Below are 22,153 nucleotides of genomic sequence, written 5' to 3'. Positions count from 1 at the left end.
TTTCTGTCATCTAGGAACTTTTACGATTCAAGCGCGATGTTTTTCTATCTATTAAACTGTTCCCCCCTTCCGAAGTTGTCTTCTTAGATCGACTATTTATGAGCACTCGAGTCAGAATTTCACCTATTTAAGAGCTTTTGTGTCATAATTCTATTTATTTATGGGCTTTCGTGTCAGAATTCTACCCTTCCGTTTGACGTAACGGATCGTTTTTAACACCTGTTTTGGCACGTGTTCCGGCACGTGTTCCGACACTCATTGTTTACATTTTGGGTCGCGATGTCTAGATCAAGAGTTTTTTTTCTTTCTCTCTCTTTTCTATATAATCTATTGTTATAATATAAATGCAAGAATTTCGTGATTTACGGACCTCGTCTGCAACTTCACAATATTTAACAGAGTAAAGGTGTAAAAATATATACAAATTAATGGGAAAAAAATGTTTTCCTCACCGAAAAGGTTCGAATTTGACGTTGAAGATGCCCGATTCGGTGAGTTGAGGTATAAAATCGACAAAAGTAAGATTTCCTCCCAAAGAGGCATGTTGTCTAGTCGCTTCACAGTAGGAAGAAGGAGATTCAAAACCTGCCATTTTCTAATTTAATTCTACTTGTCAATTTCTCCAAAATCTCACATTTTAGCACACTTCCAATCACATTTGAAAAAAATGTCGATTTCCAGTCATTAGCGACGACGCTTACAGCTAAGGAAAAGGAACACAATCGTAAATTAAAGATGGCCAAACAGACGTTGCGATACAGATCGTCCAGATGTCGCAACGTATCCGCTATTTTCTTCCTCCTTTCCCGTGTATTTAGCAAACAATGAATTTTATCGAAATTATTGTTTACGAGTTAATGAATTAATGGACAAATTCCTTAGTGCATTTCAACAGAAATTTTCTATTGGGTTTATATAAATAAACAGAAAAGAAAAAGATCGGATATATTCCGAAACACGGCTTTTATTAAGTGATTAATTAACATAAAATTTATAAAGAAGGCTAAATGGCAGCTGGGGATCCGGAAAAAATGGGATGTTTTCGGGAATATGTCGGGTAACCTAATGCGCTATTGTGGGCCGACCGAACCCATAATGCGCTCGCTAAAAAGGGCCCTCTTAGTGCCCATATAAACTAGTTTAAATAAAGAAAAGATCTAGAAACGAGTTGCGTAACTTTTCCGGCTTGTATGAGATTTTATTTTAGAGAGAACTTTCGTATTGTCAATGAAAACAAATAAATGAAATTGTATGTGGTGCCATCTGTTATAACATTTTGTTATATAAATTTTATATATTTCTAATTATTACAAAGACTTAATTTCCAGGGAAGATGTCAATGTTGTAGCACAGCGTAAATGCCATCCACAAGTAAAATCTTTCACATTAATCATAACTGTAATAATATCAGTCGGTATCACCAGTCCATCTTATTACATTCATTGGTTGAATCAGTTCAAGTACTTATAACTTTAAAGAGGTTGATTACAAAAATTTTTTGCATAAATCATGAAATAAACGATACATTTGATTTTCTTCTTTAATGATATTTACTTGGTTTAAATTCACTTTCTTTCTTATTAGTTTATAATTAATTAATTTCATCGATCTCGTCATATTCTCCTTCTACTTCTTCTTCAAAATACTCGTATTCTAAAATTTCATATTCGGATTCTTCTTCGTTGCCTTCGTCATCTCCACTTATCTTAATTTCTTCACTCGTAGGTTGTTCAATATATTCGTAAATAGATTCTTCTAAAACATTTAAAGGCGTTTCACCTTTAATATTAACATCTTCTTCACCGATACTGGTTTGAAGATCAACGTTTTCTTTTTTAATACCCGTATGTTTCTTACTCATTATGTCTTCGTCCTTCATACAAATTTTTAACAGTTGTAATTCCTCGTTATCTTGTTGTTCCTTTATAGAATCGAATGGCATTCGCATAGACGATGAAGGTTCAGTGTGGACGATGCGTTTCGATTTTATCTTTTCTGCTTGCGATTTACTAATTCGTCTCTGCCGTGCGATGGTGTCTTCGGGGGATGCCGTAGTTTTTACCATGCGCTTACTCGATTTGACGAGGATGAACAATCCTATTATGAAGATGGCAGACATTGCTAAACAGTATCCAACGATTATAATGACATTTATTACATTGGTATCAAACACGGGTGTTTCTGTTGTTATTTGGGACTGTCCACTTTTAAGTCCTTCGATCTTTCTCTTTGCTTTAATTTCCGAAATGAGTTTTTGAATTATTTCTATATCTTCTATAATTTTTTTATATCTATCATATCTCTTGTTTTCTTCGGAGTCATCCATGTTTGAACTCCGCTCGTTTCCAATAGCGAGTAGATTGCTGTACGATTTTTCATTTCCAGGAAACGAGAAAGACTTCTCCAGAATTATTAAAAGGAGTAAAATATTCATGACTAAAAACATTATTTATATCTTATTATTATTTAATAATTGTTATAACGCTTAACAATATTACGATTTTTCTTGTTGAAAATGATATAAGATGAATTTATAAATATCTAAACAATAGAAGATAATAAATTTTTCATTTGATTACGTATAAAAATTCCATGTTTTATTTTTAAATATAAAGGGATTAAAACACTTGATTCTTGTCAACTTTTCATACGGGCAATTCATATGGATGCAATCTTCCAACCGAGTTTAAGCAATTTTCACAAGTTTTATATTAGTTGCTGTACTTTCCCGGCTCTGTTACATACAACAGGGGGAAAGTATTGTGATCGGTCAAAAATGAGCCCCCTCTCTAAGATTATTACATTTTTGGACTCGGGAGACTTTGAAAGGTCGAAAAATGCAAAAAAAAAAAAAAAAAAAAAAATTTAAAAATCCAGGGTTTTTTCTGCATGTATGGATGCATGTGTGGGGGGCACGATTTTTGTTCATCCTCTTTGAAGCTTAATAACTCCTTTGTCTTTTATCAATAATTTCTGAAATTTTGCAAGAAGGTTTGTGTATTAGGGAGTATTAATAATAAAAAATTTTTGATGGTTTATGGTCGAAGAGGTGAAGAGATAAATGAGTGTCATTTGATCATATATAAACAATCAATTATTCTGTTGAAGAAAATGACGTGAAAAACCAATTCATATCTCCCAAATCTGGACGAATTTTGTACAGTTACTCTCTACAATCCTACAAAAAACATACATTACCTTAAAACTCATTTCTTCCTCTGATTTCATCCCCCACAAATTGCTCAACCCTTTGATAGATGTGGACCAAATTTTGCATAATTACTCTCTGCCACGAGGACAACTCAACCTTCCCCCCGAGTTCCTGGGCAACGCTGGACATTCTTTGCTAGTATAATATTAATAGTAATGAAGGATCTTAATCTACATTAATGGCTAAGACAAAAAATGGAATTATAAATCCATTAGTAGGCGCCTACAATTATAGAGAACAAGGCAAAGTATGTCAATGAGTCATACAATAATATTCTATTCTCGATTAAATCTGTAGACCGACTATAAAACTGGTTTAAAAAATAACAGTAAATGTGGATTGTATTGAATTGATGGAATAAGGCAAAGTAACATATCCTGGGAGGACTTTCTGCGGGAAATTTAGGTGTTACAAACCTGAAGAAACCCCGGAAACCTTCACGTGTCCAGGTGCGAACTCGCGACTAAATACCAGTGTTCGGTGACTGATGGACAACGATAAATGTGACGTCAGTTTAGCAGCCATACTGAAAAATTAATTCGATTTCAATATTCAGAAGCATTTTAAGTGCATCTATGTCAATGCCAGATTCGGCATGCCCTACTTATCACTGGATTAAACATTTAAAATTATTTATAAAATAAAAATTATATTTGTTTGTTTTGTTTTGTTTCGATGCGGGAACACGATCTACCGAGGAGCGATGCCTCTCGGGAGGGATTTCTATCGAAAACTGGCCTATATTTAGGTGTTATAAACGTAAAGAAAACCCGGAAAACGCCTTATCTTTGGCAAGATGCGAACCCACGACAGTGTTCGGCAGGTTTTATACACCACTCCGGTGGCCCCAAATTTTATAAATTTAAAAAAAAATAATAATAATAAGCACGATTAACCAGTATTTTCTTATTCTTTAGATAACTTTCAGAGTCATTTTATAAAATCTAATTCTTCTTAATCTTTACATAATATTTTTATCAACAATCACTTCGACTTTTTTATTTTTACAGCATAACATCGTATTATACACACAAGCGTCCATTTTGCTTTACACGTGTAGCGGACGTAAAAGCTACTTTATCGTTGCTGCAGCGATCTCTTGCAGCAAACATTTAGAAACGGTTCGCTACAGAGCCGTAACTAGGATATGGCCAACGTGGCCCCCGCCATAGGCGCCGATTTAATAAAGGTTTCGAGAAGGTTTCGGAATAATATGTATTCGAAATTAATAACACAAAAACGCTTCTACATTTATATTTATATAGTATTTATGATCTGTAATTTCTACGTACATATATTTCAAAAATAAACCACCATTTTTATTTTTATTTAATAACAAAAATTAAAAAGGCGCCATTTTGGTTAATGTTACCTTAGGTAGCCAAGATGGCGGCTCGTCTCCGATCCCAGCAATCAGAAGACAGGGAACAGTAGGGACGCACGTTCTAACCTAACCTAACCTATTCTAATAAATTATCATAATTATTAGCAACCAAATTATTAGAATAGGTTAAGTTAGGTTAGGTTAAAACGTGCGTCCCATTGTTTCCTTGCTAGAATTAGAGACGAGCCGCCATCTTGGCTACCTAAGGTAACATTAACCGCCATTTTTATTCTTAGCCGTAGGCGTCCAGAATTCTAGTTACGGCACTGCTCGTAGGCATTCGGGCCTAGCGAATATATCAATTGCATATTCTCATTCGAGTAAAGTGATATTCAGCCACCTCAAATTCTGTGTATTTTCCAAGTTGAAATGTATTCAACAAACAATTGTGAACATAATCCAATCATTTTCTTATCCTGAGATATAGCCATAAACCCAATTACGAAAGCAGCTCAAAGACTTCGAAGAAGCTGACATCAATTATCGAAAGTGAAATCTTGGCTATTCCAAGAAATGTTCTTGAAAATGGGGAGTCAAGTTTTTCAAGAAATGATTGAAGATCACTAAAGATAAAGATTTATCAGAATTGCACAAATTGCAACAATTATTTGAAATAGATTTAGATAATGATTCCACTGATATTTGAAAGAGGTTTGTATATCCCAGCTTCAGTTGTGATACCTATTGGAGAAACTTACGTATAGAACATATACTTAAACATTTAGGCTATATATTAAAGAAAATTGGGCACTTCTTAATTAATTATGTTGAAAACATTTTTTTTTTTCAGTCGTTTATCACATTAACCCACTTATGAATTAGAATAACTTTTTAATTTATTGCTCATAAATAGGTTATGAATACCGTTAAAATTTTATTTTAATTAATGAAGGAATAAATTTTATTTTTCAAACAAGTTTCTAAAGACATTTACTGAATAACACTGGATAGGTTTAAATTTATCTTACCAAAGACGTGATACGATATAGTTGAAAAGATAGAATCATAGTTACGATAACCAGAAACATCAAAATAATAGAAAATGCAAGACGCATTACACCATCAATTCCAAATAAAAAAACTGCGCAGAAGAAGAAACTTGTCTAATACACTCCGAAACAATATACAGCAGGAGTGTATATTTCAAAAACTAAATTTATTTCTTGTATGTAAGTCCATAAATCCCAATGAGTTTCAATTTTATTTCGATTTTATTCTTTAGAAAACTTTCCTCTTTTTTCAATTCATCGACTGCATCAGATAGATTCTTGAATCTCTTTGATATCACAATGGCAACTGCACCTATAACAAGTATACAGCAATCTAATTGTCCAATTCCGTAAATGCATGCTAATACTATATTCAGATTACAGAATGCAAGTTCAAACTCGGAATTAGTTATTTCCTTTAAAGTAGGATACAGAAATAAGTCAATTACAAATGGAATTATTGTAAAAAATAAAAGTGTAACTACGGCTATAAAAACTATTTGAATATCATCAGCCATTTTTTCCTCCCCTTCGTATCCAATGTTATTTCTAGAAAAGTAAATCCTCTTCCTTTTAAAGAGACTGAATTCAAAAGCTAGAAAAATATAAAATGTAATTAAAATACATTTTATGAGTATCTTATTGTTTGGAAACATTCGGATCCATCCGACACACACCAAATTGTCTGTTATCTCTTGAGCAGAAAGTACTATGTTAGTCCACATAAATATCTCTATAGCTGTTTGGTGCAAAGGATATAACTTTGACAGATATTTCCACTTTTTGGCGGACTTCTTACAATCGTAATACGCCATTTTAATCCCAAATATTTCTAACGACCAGAGGACTGGTCGTAGAAAGCAATGCACAAACTACGTTTTGTGTCACCCGAATACATGTTTTACTCTTTCCTGTCGAATGTCCTTATGTAAATACGAAAAATGTTGGATCAGGATACGGTTTCAGTTTGACGATTATAATGCAACGTATTTCGTTACTTAAAGTAAATTTAGATTTCCTTATAAAAGATACGTTTGAATATGACACAAACGATCAATTTCGGTGTTGTATTGTCATCACGTGACGAAAGTGCATCAGTGTTCTTCAGTAGTAAATGTACTCGTATTATGTTACTGCATTAAAGAATCTTATGTAGTGTGGGAACGCCGGAGGTAGGACGGAGTCGTACCTCCCTGGTTTTTTCTCGGCGTTCAGGTCGGTAAGACCCAACCCACTGTCTAGGATGGCTAAATTTATCGTAATATCCCGACTTGTCGGGATCGGTTAGTTAATTGTCAGGTCGAGTGGAGGAAGTGTGGGGTCGTCGATAAGAAAAAGGCAATATCCGTAGTAGCAGGACAACACAGATAAGATTTATTAGAATATAGAATCGATTACATCGAAGCGACGCATTCCGTCCCTAATCGCGGGAGAGAGAGAGAGCTCACAATTGTTAGGGGATTCATACCTCTAGGTTATCGATTACGATCGAGAAAGTTCTTCGGCTCGGCTGAAGGTTCTTTGGGCGTCTTTCCTGGCGGTGCGGCAGGTGGGCGGCAGGATCGGCTTGTGGGCGGAGGCTCCGGCGTCTTGGAATGGCCTTCGTACAGGACTCGGGTCAACGGGTCGTTCCCCTTCCTCGGACCTCAGCCCCCTTCTTAGATATCTTCCCCCTTTATATACCCCCGGTCCCTTCCGTAACGATCACCAATCGCGATGGAGGGTGGTGACTTGAGTTCCATGACTCAGGTGGGATCCGGAGAAGGAGGGAAGCGGGTTTGACGGCGGAAGACTGTACATCCTTCGAAGCTTGATCGTTATCGCGGATCTCGATCGTTATCTCCCGAGGGGATTTGAAATAATGAAAAATTAAAATCGGACCGGCTCAATTCGGTCCTCACATGTAGTGTCTAAGATGTCTAAGGGGGTTTTTAGACTAATAAACAAATTGTTATGTCTTTCGTGGTCTTTGTAATACGTGGTACCTATTGTAAAATATTTGCTTAAATATTATAAGTTATTTATTTATATTTGGTTTTTAAAAAATGTTTTAATTGTAAATTTACAAAACTATTTTTATGCTATGTAGACTGAGGAGGGATTGGCGAAAACGTTGGATCCAAAATGCATATAAATAAAGCATCTGGAATTTAAAATTGTTTCTGGGTTGACTCCAGTAAACAGTCGGATTAGGACATAACAATTTGTTTATTAGTCCAAAAATCTCTTTTTAAGTGGTTAGATAGATAAAAAAATAATTTAATATTTCAATTTTAGTTATATTCGAAATTTTCTTTTCTTTTCAGACAAATTTAATTTATTATATAATAAAACTTTAATCAAACTTTTCATCTTTGTACGTGCTTCACTTGTAAGAACATAATAGAGAGGTCGCGGCCGTCGTATTCAGCCCAAAACGTGAACGGCGGACGGTCGAGCGCCGCCATCTGGCAATTCTAGACGGTCGATAATGGTGTTTGCTACGTCTAGAATGGCAAGTAGAAGTTTAGGTTAAACTTCTTCATTTTTTGTGTTTATGGTTAAAATTATGACGTATTTTATTAAAATAATGATTATTTAAGCATTTACGAATAACATTGTAAAGAAAAGGACGATTTTAATCTAGAAATTATTTAATTATTCAATTTTTTAGCGAGCGATGTGAAGTGCCTACAGAATTTACATATATTTGTCTTCATAATAGCTTATCTTAAGATAGGTTTGTTCTGCCACGGCATCTTCTAAAATCAACAGCGTCATACGTTTGTAAATTTTCTAAAAATTAATTTTCCGAGCTGCTTTTCATAAGCCATTACTTCCCTTATCAAAAGTATGAGGTAGTCCTATCGTCCGATCGTACGGTAGGAGACACCATGCTAATTAAAAATAATTATTTAGTGTTATTAAACATCCTATAAATACTTTTAAATAGTTTAATTTGTTTATTTATTTTCGCTGGTAACCCTCGACGTTAAATGTATCCGCCATTTTTTCAACAAATTTCCCGTGAGTCAATGCGCGACGTTCACTAAGTTTTTTCTTGGAGTTAAAACGTAAACCGAGTACTTCTGCTTGCCGTGTAGAACTTTTATACTTGTGCCGTAACCTCTCTAATTCAATTAACAACTTAAGTACAAAATTAAATATTTTTGAAGTCCATTATAACCGGACCAATTTCAATAATATATATATATAATTATTAGAATCATGTCAGCACATGGAATAACGCTAAAAGTTAGATTTGGCACGATTCCTGCTATAGATGAACGTTATTTTATTATTTAACGCTAGACGATCGGAATGAAAATGACTTCGAGTAAACGCTACTTCGAGCTATTCCGTTTTCTAGTTAACCAGATTTCACTGTACTATTAAGTATTCAGGAAAATTGAAACATTTTAAATATATTTAATTAATTAATATGTATAGGCCTAATTTTTTGTGTGTATTGATGATAAAATTCTTAATATAAGATTTTCAACGGGCTCAAAATATCAAAAGTGTTTCGAAGAAATCGTTTCTATTTTCCCTATAGACGAGATAAGTCAGGAAAGGCTTTTGATACATTCTATTGGATGTCGTTTATGACCTCAGCAAGTTTTGAAATTATACATCCAATAGAAGTTTATATTTTGGACCATTTTTTCGGTCCCCACCTATTGAAAGAGTATTCATGATCGAAAATTTCGTAATGTATTTGAGTATTCACGGTAAATGATGCACATCTGGCTAAAAGCCAGTCTTCCCCTGAAAGTTACTTGGGAATATCCCGCCAGCTTAGACAAACAGCTGTTTTCAAGGACATTAAGCATAGTACACCGAACTGCGGCGCGTGTCACGTGATCCGTCGCGATTTTTTGTTATGTGACAGATAATTCGTTTCTAAATAATACCTAACAAAAGAAATAAAGTTTTATGCTAAAATCTTTTAGATATGTATTTCATAAATTGGTGTATTAAAATGTTTTTTTATTTTTGTGGGTGTTTTTCCTGTAAAACACAAAAAAACAATGTTAGGTTAATGATATTAGTCTCAACATATAATATAAATGATAAGAAGAAACTGGTATAAAAATTATTAGAAAATAACGAAATACATTCGAGTATTTACAGTAACTAGTTCTGACGTGTGTAGAAAACTTACACCCCCTCAAGCGTTGTTTTGGAACATCCCGCGAAAAGTTTACAATCAGCTGTTCTCAAGGTCATCCAGCTGTGTATCTGCCTGTGCTAGGTGTCTCCTTGCCAGTTTTGTGTTATATGAAAAATAATAAGTTTCTAAATAATAGATAATAAAATAAATAAAGTTTTATACTAAAACTTTATAGGAATTCATTTTATAAAATGGCGTAATATAAATTATTCTGATTTTTCGTGGGTTTTTTGTAAAGCTTTTATGTCAGCATATAAAGCTAGAAACTAATAATTATAAAATAAGTATTATTGTGATATAAGAAATTGTTTGTACTGTACTTGTGTAAAAATTCTTTTTTGTACTAAACGAACTGCACCCTTGTATAGCCTTATGGTGTCAAATTTCATTGTTTACAATATACTATTTCTCTCTTCATGACAAAGTCCAGGGGGTAGTGTGGCTCAAGCAATGTAGGACAGATAAAAATCTTTCTCTGATAATAAGATAATGAAAAATATTCATATACAGAATTTTCATAAAAACTCTGCGTTCTTCTATCAAAAACATGATGTTCTGCAGGAAAAGCATGTTTACAGATGCAAGTGTCGTTTCAAGTGTTGTATCTCGCTTCAAATTCGCGCTACATTCAGTCTGTTTTTTTCATTTACTAGCAAAGTCATATTACAGTTTACCGTAGTTTTGTATTTTGTTATTCACGAATTTAAAATTATAATAAAATTTTAAATTTCCGAACTAAACAGAAAACAATTTATTTATTTATATAAATTCGCTAAAATATCGTGCATTTATTAGTCACACATATCTTTCGTTTGAAAAGAAAACAAACTGCTAGCTACAGCAAGTGAGAAGTTATTGCCATTATTCACACTACTACTCTAATTACTCTCCTAGGAGGGGAGTGGATGAGTCATCTGAGGGTCGAAGTCAACAAAAGTTTTCTTAGTGATAATGTATAAGAAACATTATTTTTATATTATTTCGGCAATTTTTACAATAATCGACTATACTACGCAATTTTACATGCAATTGTTTACATATTTTCTCATATTATGTAACAGCGAGGGGAAATGTTTACTTTCACAAATAATTTATATCTTTACATTTCTAAAATAATGTTTACTCACCTAAATACTCTCTAAGAACAATAAATTAGCAAATTAGAGCTAATAAACGATAGAAACAAGCAATTTTATAACGATTGTTTACATATTTCAAAGACTGTAGCCTGTGTAATGTTTAGGGCGACAAGTACAAGGTCCAGCGAGCACGATAGTAGAAATAAATAACTAGATTTTATTCACGTGACAAAGTAATTTATTTTCGCTCTAAACAGGTTCTTTGGATCCCAACAACTACAAGTAACTACTATACACACACACGTTACAATCTATACTAACGAATAAAAGATCAACGAGCGCGACAACTATACGCGGGCCGAAACTTACAAACTAATACTTATGCTAATTATAACTAAGGAAAGAAGAGAAGATGAAAAATAGAAGAAGAAGAAAAAAGGTAGAAATACCCGGAACTTTCCTGTTTTTTTCAAAGACTTGGGTGGGATACTAGTTTGATGCTTTTCTTGGGGTGAATGTTGCTCCTCGTGTTATCCGTCGCACTATTTTCAATTTCTTTCGCTAGCTTCCTTGGGGTGAACGTAGCCTTCAATCGTCTCAAATTCGATCGGGTGGCTACCCTAATTCCGCCCTTATTTATCGGAATTCGAGTACAAGTTTTGTTATCGAAACCTAGTGGTCTCCGATTGTCGTGCTAGCTATCTCGTGCCTTCCTTCTCTCCATCCGTCCTCGTTGAGAGTTCCGACCAAAAGTGTCTCTTCCCTTTGTTCATCGGCCCCAGGGCCTTGCTTCACCCTTTGTTTACGTACACCTTTCTTGGAATTGGTAATCCCACCCAAGAGATAATGAACCAGAAAGACAAAGCAAGAAAGTTCTAGAAGATAGACAAAAAATAGAAAAAGGAAGGATACTAAACTAAACTTAAATCTATATTTACAACAAAAATATATAGCGTACAGCTACACCTGAGAGGGATGGTACTTAGTGGAAATTTGAGCTCCACTGTTTTCACAGGTCAATGATTCGTCGATCTAATATCAACATAGACAGAAAGTAACCGACTACAGTGTAAAAGAAGTTGACTATCGATTTTATCAGCCAATAATCTGCCTCCTCACCCTCTAATTGCTTTACAATGGAAGAGGACGGTATTTCGCGAAATATTTATGGTTCGGGGGTGGTGACAAAACATTTATTGGTTGAGTCAGTCAAAAGACACATACAAACAAGCAAATCAAAGCTCAGATCGCTACAGACTTGATTACAGTTTGTACAATACTCCTCCTTCCCATGTTATATCTATAGAACAACCTTCTTTTGTTTATTGGATAAAACAAACTGTCGGTCATATGCTTGTTGAGCTGTAATTGATACATTATAGCTAATTGACTATCCTTCGACAAATAAGCTTCGATTCGGGTTTGTGGGGTGGGAATTTTCAAGCAAAAAGCCGTGCCTTCTCGGAGATACTTTGTCAGCTATAAACATATGCAAACAATCATAAATTATTACTCTCATTTATTTTTACCCGAGTTTATTAAATTTATATGTATATTCATACTATTTTACGTTTATAAACGTTTTTTCAGAATCATCCAGCCACAAGTCTTTCTAAAAAAAAAAGTAATTCCGGTTTATTGTGGTACTTCCGTAATACATAAAAAATGATACATGTATAGTCGTTCATATAATAAGGGAATAATCGCTTATTATAGTGCTCTGTTATTATATTAGTATAAATAACATAAACAAAATCAAATATACACCATGGATGCACAAATGTGTGTTGACCTACTTTCACAACTTCAACCGCCCCCCCCCAAACCAGTCGCGTTGTAAACTATAAGCTATATTGTATCTCTACGTCAGTTTAGAAAGCTGCATGATTTTTTTTTTGAGAAAATATACCTGTCTACGTAACATATAACAGTTTGGTTGAATTTTTACATAAAAAGATTTTTTTAAGTTATAAAATCTTGAAATATATAAATTTTTGTATACATACAAAATATTTTACAGTGAATAATCACACACGCTAATATATTATTTATAATTCTATAAATTTATTCACGTATAAAAGCATTTAGAAAGAACTTTTGACTACCTGCATGTAATTATCAATTCTCAGGTGGGAAACATGTAATAAAACATTGCCCGTTGTAAATGTTTATTGTACGGTAAGTCGGTAAGTACAAAACGCTTTCAGTATTGGAAGCGTTTGTACTTACCGTTTCTTGTTACTTGTTTCAAAAAATCAATTCTCAGATGGGAAACATGTAATAAAACTTTGCTTGTTGTAAATGTTTATTGTACGGTAAGTTGAAAGTAAGAAATTTATTACTCTGTTTTTCGTTTGAACAATTGTAGAATATCTCACTCTTAGTCTTGATCTTGCTGTGTCAAGTTGCGTTTCAATTTTGTGCTTGCAGTTTTGTTTCCTTTTTTGAATATATTTGTCAGCAAATTGTTCTGTTTCATCCAGTAAGTTTATGATAATTCTACTTAGGTTCTATTTATTTCAAAGAATAATATCTAATTTTTAGCGCGTAACATAGACGAGTAAGACGGGTTTTTAGATAATTTTTCTTATTTGTAGATTCCATTAAATCTTTGTTCAAGTTATTGATATTATTGATAGTTATTCAGCTAATTTTATCAAGTAAGTTTATGATAATTCTATTTATTCCGGAGAATAATATCTAATTTTTAGCGCGTAACATAGACGAGTAAGACGGGTTTTTAGATAATTTTTCTTATTTGTAGATTCCATTAAATCTTTGTTCAAGTTATTGATATTATTGATAGTTATTCAGCTAATTTTATCAAGTAAGTTTATGATAATTCTATTTATTCCGGAGAATAATATCTAATTTTTAGCGCGTAACATAGACGAGTAAGACGGGTTTTTAGATAATTTTTCTCATTGGCAGAATGTCTGATAGTGAAGTTGAATGCATGGTACTCTCTGAAAGTGGATCAGAGAGCTACGTACCAAGCATCGACGACTCCAGTAGCTCTGGATCTGATACCTCTAGCACCGCTAGAAATTGGTGCGAAGCGGATGCTCAAAGATATCCGACGCCTCCTCCACGGTTTCCATTCACTGGGACTCCTGGATGTCGGTTTTCTACAACAGAAGTAATAGAACCGTTAGATTATTTCAAATTATTTTTCGATGACGAACTGGTGGATCATATAACAACAGAAACGAATAGATACGCCCTTACGAAGCCACAGACATCCAGGAGCCAGTGGGACACTGTATCAATACAGGAAATGTATATGTTTTTTTGTGTAGTAATATTACAAGGTATTATTCATAAACCGGATGAGAGGATGTATTGGACCACGAACGAAACACTTTCCACTCCAAGTTTTCGAAGATTAATGTCTAGAAATCGTTTTTTGGCAATAAAACAAAATTTGCATTTTACAGATAATCAAAATTATAATCCGCGAACTCATCCAAACCCTAAACTTAATAAAATTTGGCCAATAGTTCAAAATTTATGTTCAAAATTTTCGCGTCTCTACGTCCCTGAAAGGGATATAGTGGTTGATGAGAGTTTATTGTTATTCAAAGGACGTCTTTCGTGGAGACAATACATGCCTCTCAAACGGTCTCGTTTCGGTGTGAAATTCTACATGTTATGTGAGTCCTCATCTGGATATTTATATAACTTTATTATATATACAGGAAAAAATACAGTTTTTAACAATAAATATAAGGATATGCCAGTTACTTCTAAAATAGTTTTATCATTAGCGGACTCGTTGTTAGGCAAGGGCTATTGTCTAACAACAGATAATTTTTATTCTTCCCCACATTTAGCTGATTATCTAGTTACGTGCCAAACAGATTTCTATGGAACTGTGCGGACGAACAGACAACAGGTCCCGGCTGAGATTCGAAATAAAAAATTGAAAAAGGGAGAAACAGTGGCGATGCAGAGAGGTAAAGTGATGATTATGAAGTGGCAAGATAAAAGAGCCGTCACTTTACTCTCTACGGTCCACAATCCAGCCATGGTCAGCAAAACAACACATGCCGGTAAAATAGTTATAAAGCCACAGGTTGTTGTCGACTATAACGACACAATGGGAGGTGTTGACCTTTTAGATCAGCATCTTCGAGATTATCCAGTGGCAAGAAAAAGAGGGAAGAAATTTTACAAAAAAGTTTTTTTTCATTTAATAGATATTAGTATTTTTAATTCGTTTGTATTGTATAAAAAAAATGGTGGCAGTATGGATCATTTAGAATTTAGAATAAATATTGTTGAAAAGATTATACAAGAATATCACACCGAAACGAGGGTTATCAGACATGGTCGTCGGAGAACTTCAGGTCCGAGAACTCCAGGTCCGCTTAGACTGACGGAAAGACATTTCCCGAACCTTCTTCCGGCGACCGACAAAAAAAAATCTCCCGCTAGACGCTGTGCCGTATGTAAAACAAAGCATGACGGTGCAGGGAAAAAAATAAGAAAAGAAACCAGATATTATTGTAAAATTTGTGATGTGCCATTGTGCCCAGCACCCTGTTTTGAGATATACCACACCATGGAGAAATTTTAAACAAAGTTTACTTTTTTTTATATCATAAATTTTCTTACGTCTAATATCAGTATTTTTTGAAAGCTTTCATTATTATCATTGTAAATAATTTAGTAGATATTGTAAATAATAATAAGATATATACTTTTATTCGTAATTTTATGACTTTTATTCACTTTTTTATATTATTTAGTTGTGCAAATGTATCACTTTATATCGCATTGTTATTTTTTATATTTGGTAAATAATCACAGCAAATATATAAAGAATATTGTATTTTATTATTTTTTTCTATGTTTGGTATATTCATAGCCAATTCATAATAATGTATTTTATTATTGTTTGCTACATTCAGTAAATATACAGAGTACATTCACGTATGATAGTATGATATTGTATTTCATAATTATTTTTTACTCTTTTTATTATTTGTAATTATTATTTATTCTTTTTATTATTTGTAATTATTTTTTATTCTTTTTATTATTTGTAATGATTTAAAATATGTCTTTGTCAATAAATTTATTTTCATTTTATGTTTTGTCATGTTTTCGTTTTTAAATTATTTTTAAAGATAAACGACGAATGGCAGCTTTCCAGCATGACAGAAATATTATGCAGAGAAGCCACCGTTTCAGGCTCTGAGGCCCCTGTAAAGTTGGCTATCCATAGGAGAAGGTGCCATTTAGGAACCAATTTTTACAAATTGATAAAAATTCGAAATAACGAAAATGACTTCGAGTAAACGCTACTTCGAGCTATTCCGTTTTCTAGTTAACCAGATTTCACTGTACTATTAAGTATTCAGGAAAATTGAAACATTTTAAATATATTTAATTAATTAATATGTATAGGCCTAATTTTTTGTGTGTATTGATGATAAAATTCTTAATATAAGATTTTCAACGGGCTCAAAATATCAAAACGTGTTATATGAAGAAATTTAATGTTTTTCAAAGTAATCATGGGTTTCTTCAATTCAGGAACTATTTAGAAAAATCAACTTCTTTCGGAGATTGCAAAACTAACATAACTTAGTTAATAAACTACATATATATATATATACAGAGTGTTCCAAAAATATGCTCACTCTTTGACCATTATAGTAAGCTTCAGTGGCGTGCCGTGACATTTGATGATAGGGAAGCTGTGTTTCTGTAAGAAGCCGACTTTCAGGGGCAATCAGTTAATTGCGCGTCAGTGATGGTCTAGGGTCCATTCGTACGTGCGAATGACAAAAATAAACAATTTATGTACTTTAATTCTAAAATACAAATAATACATACATAATACAATTATAGAAAAACTTGTTTCTTTTTTTATTTTCTATAAATTAACTCTATTCGGCGATGTTTTCCCGCAAAGTCGTTAATTACTTTATCATAAAAGTCACTCGTCGTTGATTCCATCAACGTATTTAAAAGTTCTTTTTCTATAGAAAGCAACGCTAGTGACGACAATCTTTCCTCCGACTGAGTGTTCCTGGCGAATGTATGAATTCGCTTCATTGTTGAAAAACTACGCTCAACAGACGCACTGGTAGATGGTATTGTAAAAATTAATGATATTAAACCATATAATTCTATTAGTACGTCTTTGTTTAGGTCATCATTAATTATAATATTTTTTATGTCTAAGAGTGACTTGCCAATATAGTCCGGACACGAATATAAATATTGCAATTCACTACGTAATTTACATAAATTAAAAAATTCTCCATAAAATTTACGTAAAGCATTAAAACTCTCTTCGGGAAATTGTTTTTCATAATATTTAAAATTATTAAAATCTAAAAGTGATAAAAATTCTAGAGATTTTATGTCGGCAAATCTGTCAATACAATTTTGTATCAATGTATCCATTATTTCATAAAACAGACGTCTATATAAATCCTTTTTAGACTCAATATCAGTATGTCTCATTCCTCTTTTTGGTTGAATTTCTAAAAAAGTTTCATCTTTTTTCAAAGCGTCCCAAATCAAATCAAAATCATTTCTTTTCTGTCGTAAAAAATCAATAAAGTGATTTATTCTAGTAATACAATATGCTATATTAAAATTTTTTTTTGTAATATATCAAAAAGGATATCTGAATGTGCAAATATTTGATGAAAAACTAGTAATAAAAAGTGAAAATCAAAATCTATTAAATAATGGTATAATCCTCTTGCGGCAATTGTAGTATCAGAATCCCATTGTTCTGGACTTTCAACCATATTCAACAACAAAAGTTTTAATTCTTCTTTATACTCCATAACGCAGTTTACAATCCTGCTATTGTAATTCCATCTAATAGGTGTGGCTGAAGGAAAACGCTTATTGACTTCTAGGTCTAAGGCGTGAGATCTTTTAGAAGATTTAGAAAAAAATGAAGAAAATCCTGTCATAGTTTGAAAAAATATTTTACATTCTTTTATATATCCAACAGATTGAGAGAAAACTAGGTTCAATCTGTGAGCATAACAGTGTACGAAAATAGCATGTTTGGATATTTCTTTAATTTTAGCTCGGACACCATTATGTTGTCCGGCCATTACGGCAGCACCGTCGTATGTTTGTGCCACTAATTTTTTAGTGCATTGAAATTCGTCTAAGTAACTCTTAATGTGAGTGAATAACGAATTTGCGTCTCTGTTCTCACTCACATCAGTAAAGCCCACAAATCTTTCTTCGACGTTACCGTTTTCTTTCACGTAACGAAATACAGTCGACATCTGGGCTCTGTGGCTAATGTCCGTTGTTTCATCTACAATTATAGCAACAAATTTTGCGTTTTCAATTTCTTTTTTAATTTCTTGCAATAAAACGTTTCCTAACGAATTAACGAGCTCATTTTGAATTTTGTTCGATAAGCCAGTAAAAACTGTAGACTTCTCTAAATGCATTTTTAATTGATTATCTGACGTACTTAATAAAGAAACGAGTTCAATATAATTACCTCTGTTATTAGATTCAATACATTCCCTATGCCCTCTAAATGCCAATTCTTGCTTTGCTAAAAAGCATGTAATATCTATTAATTTAGATACAATATATCTATTAGCCGTAACTATCTTGTTATAATTTTCAATATTAATTTTATATTGTTTACTAATGTTAAATTCTATTCTATTTTGATTTCCAAATTGCTTCAATTTTACGAAAGAATCGATGTGACATTTACGATTTTCGTGTCTTTTTCTAGCTTTACTCAAATTATTTAAATCGTCAAAGCCATTCTTATTCCACACACTAATTTCATTTGAAAATAATAGGCAAGGCCAACAAAACAATTTTTGCATTTTTATGCATCCACAAAGCCATTTTACGTCTTGATAAATTTTATCGTGAAAATGTCGAACAAATTTTTTTGTCGAAGTACTTATATTTAATTTAGGCGTTGGTCTTTCTCTTTTAATAATGGTTTCTTTTTCATTATATGGTCTTGAGCCAAAACTTTTTTAAGTAAATTTTCAATATCACAATTACAGTTTAAATCGCTAGCCATGATATAAGGGCTAAAATTAAAAATAAAATTATTAAAACTTACTTAGTAAAATAAAATTTGTGATGGATATACAATTATACATACCTGGTACAAAATATTCAATTGTATGAATATACTTTTGCGAAGAAACGTATATAAAAATAACATAAAATATTGTTTATTTTTAAATATTTAAACAATCCACTGAGTTAAAATTGCTCCCTGCGAGTGGCTCACGAATGGAAACAGAGACGATTTTGGTAGGTGTACAGTGAATGCATGCATGACAAATCCCGAGGGTGCCGATACCGGTCAATGTCAAATGCCTCTTTTGTCGCATCACTAGTATATCTCAAAGGACGCGACAGGGCCGTTGTAAATTTTAAACGTTTCTCACCATAGATGTAAATATGTTAAACTTAATAGTCATTTGTTTTCTAACTACTGCAATTCGTTTTAGTACCAGGTGTACACGGAAATCAGTTTCCCACTGTACTGAGCAAGTGACTGCTTCGGTTAAGCTTTTGTTTAAGTAAAATTCTGGCTCTTTCAGTAGGGTTTTATTTATGTCCCCATTCCCTAATCTCTTAATTATTTAACTACTTCTTAGTAGAAATAAGTCAAAACCAGTTACTTTGTACTTGAATATCTGTAATCTTGGGAAAACATTGGAAAGACAAATTTTTATGACAACCGATACTTAGATCGTACATTTAAGGAAAATAAATTCTAGAGCTTTTTTTGTACTATTGTACGTCTCATTCATTAAATTTGGTTGTAAATGATGCTGCCAAAGTAACAGTTAATTTTTTAACATTATACAAGAATTGTACACGTTTTTTCTGCATTCCCTTACAGATGGGACATACTATAATCGTAATATCACCGGTTTAACATTGAAACCCGTAAGTAATATAAGATGGGAGAGCAGACTAAATACAGAATAAATATATAAAATATTTTAATGGATTTTTTTAGACTCCTGTCAACTATACAGAACTATCATAAAAACATGCCAGTAAACTCCTATCGGTTGGGTTAAGTTATAAATATAGTCTAGGGTGGGCAACCTTTTTTATAACACGGGCCAGAATAAATTTTACGTTTTTCCGCGGGCCGTAGTAGTTAATTGACGCCTTTTTGTGACTCGTAATTTTTTAGTCTGCAAATATGAAATAAATAAATAAAAAGTTAATTACTACATTTATTTCTCTTATCGTTTTCGAAAATTACAAAGAATTGGAAAATTAACTATTAATTAGTTATTTTTCCAATTTAATAATCTATTAAAGATCTCGCGGGCCGGATAGAAACTTTTCGCGAGCCGTAGCTGGCCCGCGGGCCGGGGTTGCCAGCCGTTGATCTAGTCTACTCGTGATTCACGTAATCGGGCGAGGGCGGCCGAATATCTAGCAGGCAGGCGGCTAAACAGCCCACAACCGGTCCGGGATATAAAATTAGAAGCTTTATGTGTGAAGCATCCACCAGCTAAACCGGGTGACGTTGGTGCTCTGTAAAGCGCATGCGCCAATGCCTATAATCTGGCTGCTTGGAAGTTGACAGGCAGGTGGCTAACAGCCCACAACCGCTCCGGGATATAAAGCTGTACTCTTTACGAGTGTGTCGCTTCTACCAGCTAAACCGGGTGAGGTTGGTGCACTGTAAACCGCATGTGCTAATGCCTATATAATCTGGCTGATTGGAGACTGACCCGGTTTCGACATTCCTTCCGCCACCGAATTATTCGAATATACAATAGCAATCTTATCGTTTTTTTTCACATGTAGTATAGAAATTTGTAAAAGATACATAATGCAGTTATAATAAAATATTAATTTTAATTAATTCAAAGTACGTTAAAATATGAAAATTTATATTTTATAAAATTCAAGGGAAGGTCATTGGAAGGTGGAATCGGCGCTTCCATCGCTTCCAATGACGGCACGCCACTGGTAAGCTTTGATTTAAGGTGTTATTAGACTTGTATTTATGTCAATAAAGTTAAAGAAAATGTAATTGAGATATTGCTTTCCAATTTCTTTTTGAACTGATATCTTCTGATTCTTCTATTGGACTTGATAAACAGTGAGTACATTTTTTTGAGACACCTTGTATATACAGGAAATCCTGGTTAGTTCGCGGGTAAGGTGATGCCCGAAAATGTGTTACTGGAAAAGCAAAGCCATATTGACCAGATTAAAGTTGTTCTATTGTTCTCTTACAGTTGGAGGCACTTCGATCTAAACGAACGAGTTAACGTACGCATCTCACAGTTCGGACAGAACTTTCACTTCGAATTTCGAGCTAACCGATTTCTTAATATGTAAATTTCTATATCCCCGGCCGGGACAAAAGTACAGTTACGAACTAACAAGATTTTGAACTATCCGAGTACGAATTAACGAGGATTTCTTGTATATACAGTAGAGAACCGAAAATCGGAATCAATTGGGGACTGGGGTTGTTCAGATTAGGGATTTGTTCCGATTACGGTCTATGTACGAAAAAAATATATTAACCTGTCCGATGTTCAAACTTTTCTCCGTTGCGTGTCGCTTCGTGTTGAATTTTCGTCGATTTTAAGCCTAACGAAAATTTTTATAATAATAATCGAGGCTATCGTATCGTTAAAAAATTATTTCTCTTATTTTGTACAAACAAAATAAATATATTGAAGAATATAAAAACATGAAAATTATACTTTAGAAGTAAATTTAGTATCAAAAACGTTCGATTCAGCACGACACAGTCTGACTGAAAATCGTGCCGATTACGCGGCGATTCCGATTACCAGGGTGCCGATTTACGACTCTCTACTGTATATATACAGTAGACCCCCTATAACACGGTAGATAAGTTCCATGTTATATGAATCCGTGTTGTACGAGTCACTTAAATACATGAGCCAATCACAGCCCGTGTTCCATGTTATATGAATCCGTGTTGTACGAGTCACTTAAATACAATGAGCCAATCACAGCCCGTGTGCCGGGCTGTGATTGGCTCATGTATTTAAGTGACTCGTACAACACGGATTCATATAACATGGAACTTATCTACCGTGTTATAGGGGAGGTCTACTGTAAACGTTATGTAGTTATTGAATTGTTATATAAAAAGGGTGTTTGCCACACACGCGAGTTCTAAACGTAACTATTATGTGTTTTCTCACCGAAAATGTAGACTATTAGATGCCTTTTTGTGATATACTCGACTGTCCTGAGGGTAATTGTGACATGAGGCAAAATACATATTGGGGCAGTATAGCAAATTAAATTATTATGTTATATTAAAGGAATAAACGAAAAGAGCAT

General features: G+C 33.4%; 1 protein-coding gene across 1 annotated transcript; it reads left to right on the top strand.

The window, feature by feature from the left end:
* Positions 1 to 13,748: 13,748 nt before the first annotated feature.
* LOC136972341 (piggyBac transposable element-derived protein 4-like) lies at positions 13,749 to 15,395 on the top strand. The gene has a single exon (XM_067266898.1). The coding sequence runs from the start codon at positions 13,749 to 13,751 to the stop codon at positions 15,393 to 15,395; it is 1,647 nt and encodes a 548-aa protein (XP_067122999.1).
* Positions 15,396 to 22,153: the final 6,758 nt, after the last annotated feature.

The sequence above is a fragment of the Centruroides vittatus genome, unplaced genomic scaffold (assembly GCF_030686945.1).
Source record: "Centruroides vittatus isolate TY-2023 unplaced genomic scaffold, ASM3068694v2 contig_290, whole genome shotgun sequence".
In the NCBI taxonomy this organism is placed as follows: Eukaryota; Metazoa; Arthropoda; class Arachnida; order Scorpiones; family Buthidae; genus Centruroides; species Centruroides vittatus.
The sequence above is the reverse complement of the archived record's forward strand: the minus strand, read 5'-3'. Positions and strand labels throughout refer to the sequence as shown.